Here is a 12,627-nt window from a genome sequence, read left to right as displayed (position 1 = left end):
AGATCAAGTGAAGTACTAATACCACTCTATAAAGCCCTAGTAAGACCACACCTAGAATACCGCATCCAGTTTTGGTCACCACACTATAAAAAAGACATTGAGACTCTACAAAGAGTGCAGACAAGAGCAACCAAGATGATTAAGGGACTGGAGGCTAAAATATATGAAGAATGGTTACAGGAACTGGGCATGGCTAGTCTAGTGAAGAGGAGGACCAGGGGACACATGATAGAAGTGTCCCAATATTTGAGGGGCTGTCACAGAGAGGACGGGGTCAACCTATTTTCCAAAACACCTGAAGGCCAGACAAGGAATAATGGATGGAAAGTGATCAAAGAGAGATTCAAATAAGGAGAAATTTTCTGACAGTGAGAACAATCAACCAATGGAATGACCTGCCTTCAGAAGTTGTGGGACCTTCATCACTGGAGGCTTTCAAGAAGAGACTGGACTGCCACCTGTCAGAAATAGTGCAGGGTCTCCTGCTTGGGGGGGGTGGACTAGATGACCTACAATGTCCCTTCCAATTCTTTTAATCTGCTAATCTGATATGGGTTTAGCAACCCTTGCAGTTCCACAGAACAGAAATGGTGACTGGACACATATCAACCATTAGTGTAATTACATTAAGTGGATTGATTGTGTTCTTTGCACCTCCTTCTGCTGTGATAGCAAAAGCAAAGGATTCACTGACTGAGCTTGTTCCAGATACGCTCTCTACATGGGGCTCCCCTTGAAGAGCACCTGGAGGCTCCAACTGGTCCAGAATGCAGCAGCGCGGGTAGTGACAGGAGCAGCATGGCGCTCCCACATAACACCGCTCCTGCGCGAGCTGCACTGGCTCCCAGTGGTCTTCCGGGAGCGCTTCAAGGTGTTGGTTATCACCTTTAAAGCACTCCATGGCATCGGGCCTAGCTATCTTCGAGACCGCCTGCTGCTACTGACGACCTCCCATTGTCCTGTGCGCTCCCACAGAGAGGGCCTCCTCAGGGTGCCATCAGCCAATCAATGTAGGCTGGTGACCCCCAGGGGGAGGGCCTTCTCTGTGGGGGCACCTACCCTCTGGAATCAGTTGCCCCCAGAGATAAGGAGAATCCAAGACCTTAGTGCCTTCCGCCGTGCCCTTAAAACCCACTTTTTCCAGCAAGGCGGGCTGGCTTAAGAAGAAATTTTAAATGTTTTAATTGGTTTGTATTTTTAATTTTGGGCCAAATTTATATATATATTAATTGTTTTTAATATTTGTATTTCATATTTTTTAATTCTGGCTGTACACCACCCTGAGTCCTCAGGGAAAAGGGCGGTATATAAATTTAAAAATAAATAAATAAATAAATAAATAAATAAATAAATAAATAAATAAATAAATAAATATTGCCTCATTTCTGAGTTTCTGCTTCTTGAATAATTGTCTCTCACAGAGATTGTGTGTTCCCAGATGCTGTATATTGACTAGCTGGAGAACAAAGCTAAAGCTTAAACATGGCAGGGACTCATATGCATTCCCAGCTTCTGATGCAAATCAGAAATCGTCCTCTATTTGTTTTGGAAATTAAACTCCTGTCCCTGGCTAGCCAGTAGAACAAAAGGTTGTGTTAAGCTGAAAAGAGAGCCAAAATCTCAGGACAGAAGTTCTTCTCTGGAGACATTCATCTCAGCAAGCGGTTGCTATTAGAGATTGCATGGAGAGCACTTGCCTATAAATTGGCCAAGAATAGGGCACAATTGAGCAGGTTGATATCATTTCTGGCTTGATGCCAAATCACTGTTACTGGATGATTCAATTCACCCTGATTAAGCTTCCCAGTGTCCACAGAAATGGGAAGTAGATCTCCAGCAGCTTCCATCCACTTTAAGGAAGATGTCCAACTGTGTTACATTGTCATGGTTGACCACCAGTAACAGAAACAGCCCAGTTGCTTGCTCTTACTGGAAATATTAGAAGAGAAGAATCTCATGGTCTATCTTTCTCAGATTCAGTAAGAGCTCTGAAAAAGGTCTTTTCAAGCTCCATTTAAAGCAAACACACTTTCTCTAATGTTTGTCCAGCTAGCAGCAAGTTTTCCCTCCATTTTTTCATCTAAGTCATTAATAAAGGTCTAGAGTAGGGATGTGGTGGCCTAGTGGTTCAGACACTGGGCTTGTCGACTGGAAGGGTGGCCGTTTGAAGCCCAAGCACCACTTTATAACGTGAGTTCCTGTCCTTGCCCCAGCTCCTGCCAACCTAGCAGTTTGAAAGCATGCAACTGCAAGAAGATAAATAGATACCACTTTAGTGGGAAAGTAATAGCGTTCCATGTGCCTCAGTGTGTAGCAGTAGTGGGATTCAAATCCCGTTGCTACCGGTTCGCTCGTGGGCATGCACACGCGTTTGCTTGATGCTTCTGCGCATGCGCAGAGATGTCTGGGTGGGTGGGCGGAGCCTCCCACTGCCACTACCAGTTCGCCCGATCTGGAGCGAACCGGTAGCAACCCACCACTAGTATGTAGTCATGCCAACCACATGACCACAGATTCATCTTCAGACAACACTGGCTCTCTTGCCTAGAAAATGAAGATAAGCACTGACCCCTAAAGTCAGACATAACTGGACAGGGGAAACATTTATTTTTACCTTTTTTAGAAGAGTACAGGACCCTTGTGATGTCCCATCTGATTCCTGTCTCTATTTGAACACTGGATAAACTCATTTAAAAGCAAACACACAGATAACCAGGAATAGTCTTGAAAACCTAGGCAAGCCTTCCATTCTTAGTAACACCTCTTTGCAGAGCATGTCTTTTGAATGCTTTGTACAGCTTTACTCATCACAAGTTTCCAAATGAATACTGTAGGAATAGCGGTTGGAAGAGACCTAACAGGTCTAATCTCTTACTTTGTACACTAAATCTTGGGATGCAATCCTCGGTTAAAAAACTGAAATTAACAGTCCTTGTATTGGAGAAAGTTGCATACAAAAATACACAGAGAAGGGGAAAATGCATACAAGAGTTAGTGCAGCTTTAACTTGAAAATAAGCCAATGCATGGATTTAAGAATCAAATACTGTATTTATGAAACTGACCTGTATTATTATATTAGAATTGGGCAGGGTTCCAGATATAGTGTAAAATGTGATCCAGATTTGGCCATGTATAGAGCTCTTCTGAGGAACATCTTAAATCAGACATTCCTTTTCCTGAGATTGTACGGCAGACATGGAGGGCAGCTGCTGAGTTCCTGGGAAAACTGGGGTGGGTTGCTTGCAAGGATCTCTTACCAGCCCCACTACGTGCTCACCCACATTCTGATTCATAGGTTACTCTTTGATTCCAAATATCTGTACAGTCTGGTAGGAAATGGGTGGGTTGGATAATCCTATTACAAGCCAAGTGCACTCAGAACATCTTTCCTGAAAATTGGAGTCAGGGAGTTTCCTGGTTATTTCAATAAACTGCTGTCTGTTTTAAAAGGTAGCAGTAGGTTTTGACATGCATATTGTTATATGTCTGCCATTCCATTTTTCAATGCAGAATTCCTCCACCCTCAAATTAGCCAGGAAACCTGAGCATCCCGTAATCTGATCCTTAGTTATGCAATACTGATCTTTATATATAGATATAAAATTTAGAAACCACCCATCACGCTCACAGAATAACTCTGTGTCGTTTGATTGGCTCATACAGGACGACTCTTCTATAAAAGGAAGACCTTTAGCATCAAACTGCTATACATTATTAATTCTACCAAGCTTTTCCAATATGACTTTACGGTTTACACTTTCCTTGCAGGATATTCACTCCCTTTTTCCTTCGGGGATCTATAGGAAGGCTAATTTGCAATCTGATGGAGGCCTTTCCCTATTTTCCACTGAGTCAAGATTAGTTATTAATCTATCCAATATATCTGTGGCAGTGGTGAAATCCAATTTTTTTTACTACCAGTTCTGTGGGCGTGGCTTGGTGACCATGGTTGCTTGGTGGGCGTGGTGCTGCTTGGTGGGCGTTGCTTGGTGGGTGTGGCAGGAAAAGGATACTGCAAAATCTCCATTCCCACCCCACTCCAGGGGAAGGATACTGCAAAATCCCCATTCCCTACCCACTCCTGGAGGAAGGATATTGCAAAATCTCCATTCTCTCCCCACTCTGGGGCCAGCCAGAGGTGGTATTTGCCGGTTCTCCGAACTGCTCAAAATTTCCGCTACCAGTTCTCCAGAACCTGTCAGAACCTGCTGGATTTCATCCCTGATCTGTGGGGAAGTACTGTTACCCCAGAATAACCGACAAAATGCAAAGAAGCAACTGAGTCACTGTCCAGTCAGAAGAATCACTTGGTTTCCTGATTCTGCCATAGGACCAGTGGTGGTATTCAGCCAGTTCTATCCAGTTCGGGCGAACTGGTAGCAGCGGCTGCGGGAGGCAACGCCCACCCGCCTGGATGTCATCACGTCCCGTTTTTGAACAGAAGTTCCTGCGCATGCCCGGAGGTGGCGTGTGTGCTCACATTTGCGAACCAGTAGCGAATGTATGTGAATACCCCACCTGAATAGGACCACTTGACTGCCAGAATAAAATGGAGCTTAATATAGGCCCATAGGCTCATTGTTCTAAAATATGTCACAATGCAGCTTGATATTGTTCATCTTCCTGTTTAAAATGATAATAATTCGTTATCTGGATTTATATTCTCAATGAAATATTCTAAACTTAGCTTTCACATTGGATAGGTTTAATAGGATAGGGAGAAGGAAAGAATAACCATTCTGGATTTTTCATTAACTCTGATCTGGCCATGTTTCGTTACAATAGTTCTTTTGTTTTTGTGCAAGTTTTTTGCTGGGGGGTGGGGTGGGGAGAGGGCGGCTTCTAATTCTGAAGTTGGTTGTATTTAGTTATACCAACTATTTCTCCAGGTTTTCCCTTATTTGCTTCTTTCTCTGCTATGCTAGATAAACTATTACAGTGCTTATATCAATTAGAATTATGCCAGTACTAAAATCTTTCACATATTTCTCTTTAAGCTTGTCTGAAGAACTCAAAGCTAGATTTGTACTGCTAACCAACTTTCCCAGTTTAATTGGATTATATGCAGATCAAATTTGTTTAACATCTGATCATAGGTTTTCCTTATTCTTCCGTAAGAAACTCTAGAAGTAATTTAGAAATAATGTTAGATCTATGTAATTCCGAAGCATTAGCTCTGCTTGAAAGTTATGTCATCCCCCCTCCCCCGCCCCTTAGTTCAGTGCTAATTTATCTACAGTTAGGGCTTTTTCTTTTGTAATACCTTTAATTATACTGTTTGTGGATCTTTTATTTTGCTATTGGTGAGAATGAGAATGCTTGCCTCACCCTACCATTTAATTCTCAGTTTTCAGCCACAGGTCTTCTAAGAGGAATGGTGATATGGCAGCTTTAAAACCACTCTCCACAGCAACTGCTCATGCTCTCCCTCTCCCTCTCTCCCTCCCTCCCTCCTCCTTCTATCTCTCTCTCTCCTAATATGATAGAGCAGTGCAACTATACAATCAACAAAGAATGGAAAGAGGTAGTGCATTGGGCCACTGGTAGTGACAGCAGCGGGAGGCTCTGCCCACGTGCCCGGACATCCCAAGAAATTAGGGAGGATCCCTTTGAAGATGTTTGCTATGCCCACATCCCTTCTGCTTTTATAAGCTGCCTCTTATCCAATTGTTCTCCTGCTGTAGCTTTTCCCCCATACCTCCAAGGTCATTCCCGCATACCATTGCATCTACCTATGATAACATGTGTTTCAATTCACTTCAACGCGTAGAACCCACCCCTGCAGTGATTGATATTTGATTGGTTAATATTTTATGTCCCTACTACAGTCCATAAAAATCAGGTCACTGAGTCTTGCAGGATTGTGTTGCTATCATTATCACCTTGCAGGATAAAGGAAAAATGTTCCTATGAAGTTTCAATATTATTATACAGGGCAATCAGATATAGGCTACAAAAATCCAAAGGGCAAAAACAACTTTACTTCTTAAATTCCATTGAACAACAGTCATTCCATTTTCTGTAGCCTAGATCAATTTTTGAACTTGCAGCCCAACAATAATTTTTCCTTTAAAAAGAAGTGAAGATAGTAACACAAAGGTTTTGTGCATTCTATAAATGTCCATCTGTGAGGGTGATGGACCATTTTTTAAAAAATTGATAAACAAAATCATACAATGCTAACTCAGGAAGAAAATTTAAATAATTTTACCTTTTTTATTCTTAAAATAGTAAGGATGGTGGAGATGGGGAAAAACAGATCAGTAAGAAAGCTTCACTTATTGATATTAACCAGTGCCTAGCAATTCTTTCATTTACTACATTTATTGAATTTAATGGGATTGAGACTGACTTCATCTTAAACTGCTCAGATTAATATTCAGCAAAGTCCAACCCAAAAGTATAATAACAGCAGAAAAAAGTTCACCTCTATCAATATCACGGAGCAGAATCCTAAAACTGAAAAGAATTTTTAAAAAATGCTAGGGCAATTTTACTTTTGCAAACTTCTCACCAAATGTCAAAAGCACATGAGGATTTGAGGCTGACAGGTTTGTTGGGAGAAGAAATAAGAAAACCGTGAAGCACCACAATTGGACAGGAGAGACTCTAATAAACAGTCTCTCAGTGTAGAAGACAGTCCTTCTCATAACCCTTTCAACCTCTGTTTTTTTGCTCTCACAATAACTACTGGGAGATAAACCAATAAATTGTTGTACATCCCCAAACTATCCATAAAGCTCTACAGGACTCTTGCACAAGCCACTGCCTTTAACATGTGCTAGACTACAATTTCCATCATTTCCAACAAAATGACCAATAACCATGCTGGCAAAGGATGAACAACATTGCTATCTGATGCATGACTTCCTCTCTCCTATTAACCTCACTAAGATACTATATCTTCCTTCTATCATCTATCTATCTATCTATCTATCTATCTATCTATCTATCTATCTATCTATCTATCTATCTATCTATCTAATCTATCGTCTTGCTATCTCATACAATGGCAGATTAAACCATATAGAACCATAGGCTTGGGTGAACCTCAGAAGTCAATAAGCCAAATTCTTGTTCAATGCAGGATCTGTTAAAGATTTTTTAAAGAAGATTTTTTAAACCTGCCTTTAGTATGTTTTATAAATAACTCACAGGCACAATACCTAATACTCCTTCCTTCTCCTATTTTTCCCACAATAAAACTTTGTGAGATGAGCTGGGCTGAGAGAGCGACTGGCTCAAAATCACGCAGCCAGCCTGCGTGCCTAGGGTAGGACTAGCACTCCCTGTCCCAACAGTGCCTTAAATAGTAGACCAAATGGACTTTTTTAGAAACTGGATCTTTTTTAACTTTTTGGAAGACAGATAACCAGCTCTGTTAGAAAACTCCCAGTGAAGGGGAACAGGCCACATTGTGAGGCAACCTGTTGAATGGTTGATAGTTTTTATCATCAGGAAATTCTTCCTAATTTTTAACCTGAATTTATATGTTTGTATTTAAAATTGAGCTTCTGCCAAGTTTTTCACATGGATTGGCAGAATCTATGAAATTATGCATTTCATCCAGCCACATCACAAACATCTAATGTAAAGCTTATGATTAAACCTTTATAATGAAAGGTGTCTCTAAATTTTGTCAGCTTTCAGGCGAAATATGCTCTGTGGAGAAATTATGGTTAGGAGTCAAAAAGCTTCACTATCAGCCAAGATGATACAGGTTTCACTCAAGGAAATTTTGAAAGGCAGCTAAGACCAAATATTTGTTAATCACAAAATGTGCAATTCTCAGAAATTCATCCATCTCCAATTTGAAATCCCCTATGTCCTGCCTAATGGGGCACCAGTTGTTCCCGATCAGGGGAAGGATTCACTAATTAAGGACTGTATGTTCATATTTCTATCACTTCTTAAGGGCCTCTGCTTCTTCCCTTTCTGGTGTACCTTAATTGGCTGAAGCGTATGCTTACATCTTAATAGCCAGGAATTTGAGATATACTAAGTTATAAAACATTCATATCCCTTCTGTATTTTCAGTTCTATGATTTATTTTTGTCATTTGTCAAGCTGTGGGAGGCATAAACAATAGCAAGACAACAACAAATATAGTTTAGGCACACCTGGCTGTGATCCATAAGCATCTTGCTTCCTGCCAATTTGGAAGACATCTCTTAAAATCAACAAAAGATAAAGCCATGTGGCATTAGGAGTTTAGTGAATGGCTTACAGATTTATGGAAAAGGATTCCAAGTGAAGTCAGCCTATAGTGTTATTGCAACACTGTGGAAGTGTTTCCCATCTGACCATCCTCTTGTTTGCCTGTAATGGTTGTAAATGGCCAGGCTTCACCTCCCACTTCCTCACCTGCTTGGTATCTTCTCTTTATTGCCTTTTCTCCTACAGACTCCTATACTCTCTGTATTAGCTTTCCCTTCCCTGGGAGTCTACAAAATGAGACCATGTCCTCTCAGTTTCTGAGACTGTAAACTTTTACAGCCCTTTGGGAAAAGAGATGAGGAAGTGGGGGTGGAAAGTGTTTCTGCTTGGCTGCAGCTGCTTTTATAAAGTGCAGACAACAACCCCAGCTTTACTTTCTCACACTATCTCACTTTTTAAAGTCTGAACTTTCTCTTCCTTGAACTAATGTGTGCTCCTTGGGGAGATGTAGAGACACAAGATGGCCACTAGAAGCTCTGAAAGCAAGAAGTAGATCAGATTGGAACATTAGTATAAAAGCTTTCCCTAATCTTACTGCTTTCAAATGTATGAAATTCTGTTCCCAGGATTGTCAGCAATTGCCATGCTGGTAGGAGAATTCTGGGACTTGAAGTTCATATAAACATTTGTAAAATTGGGCAGGATATTTTGTGTGCATAGTTCAATCCAAATATCAAATTCCTGGTATGTCTTTTAATTTTTTTAAAATTACAAGTAATTCATCGCAACTTCCATGTTATATTGATTTTGGTCCAAAAATTTTGGACCAAAATATCACTTATTCATACATTCATTCACTCAAATTTGCTTTGCTCACCATAAATCAAAAACTCTGCATTAGATTGAGAACAAGATTGAGATCCTCTGAATTAGATCCCCAGTAACATAGCTCTCAGCTTATTTTCTTAACTCTGAAATTATGACAATTTCCAGAGTTCATAAACAGCAGCACTGTGACTGCAGAGAGGTTTCACATCAGTTGTTAACTTTCAGCATGCTGTAGCATAGTTTATTGATAAACTCTGGACTATCTGTAGAAGTGTACTTGCTAATGAAGTGTTTTTAAGTATTTTATCTGTTATTTTAAATGTATAATCTTTCAAAATTAAGAGCCATGGTGGTGCAGTGGTTAGAATGCAGTACTGCAAGCAAACTCTGCCCACTTCCAGGAGTTCGATCCTGACCAGCTCAAGATTGACTCAGCGTTCTATCCTTCCAAGGTTGGTAAAATGAGGATCCACATTGTTGGTGGCAATATGCTGACATTTGTAAACCACTTAGAGAGGGCTGTAAAGCACTATGAAGCAGTATATAAGTCAAAGTGCTGTTGTTAAGTGCTATTGCTAAAATGGGATAGTTTTGTCTGGTAGCAAGATGAAAACTAAAGGTGATATAGAATATGGCCATCTAGAGAAAAATCTAGAAATATGAAGAACCAAAACCTTTGGTTTTAAAAAGCGTATTTAGATGTGCTGAATTCAAACCCCAATCATCTTGAAACATCATTGCCTGAAAATGATGGGAGTTCTGATCCAAGTCATCAGTTCATATGAAGAACATGAATTTGAATTTGAAGAAGGCTGCTCTAGTGGCATCATTTCAAACCAGGAACCTTACAAATTAATTGGGAGACAAACTGATTCTTATTATCTATCCCAAACTACTTTTTTCATATAGATAAATTTCATCCATATGAATCTACATGTTGTCCATGTGATAACAACTGGTACAAAGTAGATATCTATGAAGATTCTCAGTCATCATCCAGGTCGTGGTTGTCCCAAAGGTGTATTTTCAAGAGGCAACTGGACTTTCTTTGTTTTATTTCTTGAAGACGTTTCACTTCCCATACAAGAAGCTTTCTTTGGTTCTGACTGAATGGTGGGGAATGGAAAGATTCTGTGAGGAATATAAATCCTTCCATTCCCCACGATTCAGTCAAAACTGAAGAAGCTTCTTGGATGAGAAGCTAAACTTCTTCAAGGAAAAACAAAAGAAAGTCCAGTTGTCTCTTGAAAAAGCACCTTTGGGACAAAGTAAGTCTCAACTGAACAAGTACACGCAGTTAGCATGAACAAAGCCTTACTTCAAAAGACAGAACTTTTAGAATGATTGGAATACACTGTTTGAGGATTACAATATGGTACCATAACCAGGGAAGCAACGGAGGTACAAAATACAGGGATAATAATAGAAACAAAACTGCATTTATTGGTTTACTTCAAATAGGGAATGAACCATAAATGGGTACGATGGGTTTGCTGTGTTCCTGAGCTTCCTCAGTCTCTAACCATACATATTGATTGGCAAGATCTGCATGAAAATTCTGTTCATTATACTGCATAATGATATTTTTTAAAAAATACAATACCTTGGTTAGGGTAGCAAATTTGGGGATTTGCAGATATAAAGCCAGCATGTATGGCCTGGACTTCCGCTCTGTATTTAAAACTCACATTTGGCTGCACTTCTGCTTAAAAATTTATACTACAGAATTAAAACTGCCATAATATGATTAATGATGGCTTTCCATAAAAGGCTTTAATTACAGAATGGAACAATATATCTCACTTGGAAAGTTTCCAAAAAAAATCACATTAGATTCCATTATTGCAAAGACATCCTGACATCCTATTTTTCTTTACATTTAATCTCTTCCTTTGTATTTGCTTCCCAAATTGTCCTCATTAGAATTGGGAAATAAACACAGGCCTAATGGTTATCCAACAGCTGTGTTGTGTTTACAATACAGTAGACCCCAAACAGAACTATTCTTCATGATTTGGTGACAAAATGAAAGGGTTGGTTTTTTCTTTCTTTCTTTCTTTCTTTTTTTTTGCAAAGCTGTTCTTTATGGAATTCTATAAATAAAATCAAAGCCTGGCATGAATGTCCCAACAAATTCATCACTCATGCTCACTATCTAGGACTTGCAAACTCTGTATATATTTACATTCACAGTTAAGAGTTCTCTTAGATAATATTGTGCAATATCTTACACAACTCAACAGCAACAGACTAAGATTACTTAGAAGAGGCTCAACAGTACTAATTTAGGAAAAAAAGAACATGCAGGTTTATATTAGAATTTCTTGCATGAAAACAACAGAGAAATTAAACTACCATGACTGAGTTCACTGAGTTCAAGTTGATGAGGTTAGTCAGTCTCCACTTCCTTTCCTTCCTTTCCTTAAAAGGAAAGGTACAATTGCAATTAACACAATTTCTTTTAGCAACACTGACCTCATCCTCTTTCTCACCTTCTCTTAAAATAAACTAGCTATACTTAAGGAGACCTGAAAATTTTTGGAAGCCAAGCATTTATTTGTCCCATACAACCAACTTGCAAAGTATCATATCTACAATATAATAGATAAAAATCCCTTTAAACTGACTTCTCAGCATTTACCAATCCCCTTTTCAAAAGTGCCACTTACTTGTTTATGTCTAGAATATTATCCCATTTCCATCTCTATGTTCTCTCCCACCCCCACCCCCAATCCCAGATGTACATACCTTATGCAGTATATCTTCATTATAGTAACTGGTATTTTGGATACCAAACTCATTGGCACCCAGCTCCGAGTAGGCATAAGGGCATCCAGCCCCACTCTGATATCCCCAGTAAGTCTCCATTCCTTTTTTTTTTTTTTTTTAGATGAATTTTCTTGCGTCAGTGCTAAAAGCAAACGGCTCTGGGCCAAACCTTAATGCAGCAAGCAAGTACAGCTCGAGCCTGCTACATTTCCCTCCTAATCCGGGAAAGGAAAAAGTGAAAATGAAACAAAGGTTAAAAACAAAAACGGCGGGTGGGTTGGGAGGCAAGATCGCAAAGTGCTAAAGAAACTAGTAGCCCCGTAGCTTTGGTAAGGTTCGAAAGATCGCAGAGCCCGGAGCGCTTTCAGCACCAAGGTTAGCTCCCGTGTCAAGATTCGAAGAGTCAAAGCAGCGGGCCCGCAAAGTCCGAACGCATCGTAACCCTTCCAGCACCGTTCATATATATAGCACCGATCTGCGGCACTAATAGCACAACATCCGAGGTAAACTGCGGAAAGAGAGAGAGGGGGAGAGGGACGGAGGGAGGGAGGGAGGGAGGGAGAGAGGGAGGGAGGGAGGGAAGGAGGGAGGGAGGGAGGGAGGGAGGGAGGGAGAGAATGAGAGAGAGAAGTACACTGCAGTCAAGCTTTTGGCGCGGTCCCTTTAATTTTCTAAACTTGAATAAACACTGAGTCTTTCTTTCCCTCTTACATCACACTGCCCCTTGGGTCCTGTTCTGGCACTACCAGCAACTTTCTAATTTACCACTGCGAATTTCAAGGTAAATCAAAGAGATATGAATAGCTGTTAGAACGTTCAACTGTAGCCGCTGCCCCCCCCCCCCAATATCCTGCAGAATTAGGTAAAACTA

The 12,627-nt window shown here is 40.3% G+C and overlaps 1 protein-coding gene across 2 annotated transcripts in view; it reads right to left on the bottom strand.

The window, feature by feature from the left end:
- RAB37 (RAB37, member RAS oncogene family) overlaps nt 1-12,280 on the bottom strand; it is a 103,170-nt gene extending 90,890 nt beyond the window's left edge. For both annotated transcript variants that reach the window (XM_060688717.2, XM_060688718.2), the window contains exon 1: nt 11,736-12,280. In XM_060688717.2, coding sequence (XP_060544700.1) covers nt 11,736-11,855 — 120 coding nt within the window. In that variant the 5' untranslated portion in view covers nt 11,856-12,280. The remainder of the gene's footprint in view (nt 1-11,735) is intronic.
- Nucleotides 12,281-12,627: the final 347 nt, after the last annotated feature.

Source organism: Pantherophis guttatus, chromosome 2 (genome assembly GCF_059756535.1).
Source record: "Pantherophis guttatus breed Tessera chromosome 2, ASM5975653v1, whole genome shotgun sequence".
Taxonomy (NCBI): Eukaryota; Metazoa; Chordata; class Lepidosauria; order Squamata; family Colubridae; genus Pantherophis; species Pantherophis guttatus.
Note: the sequence above shows the minus strand (reverse complement) of the source record. Positions and strands in the feature narration are given on the sequence as shown.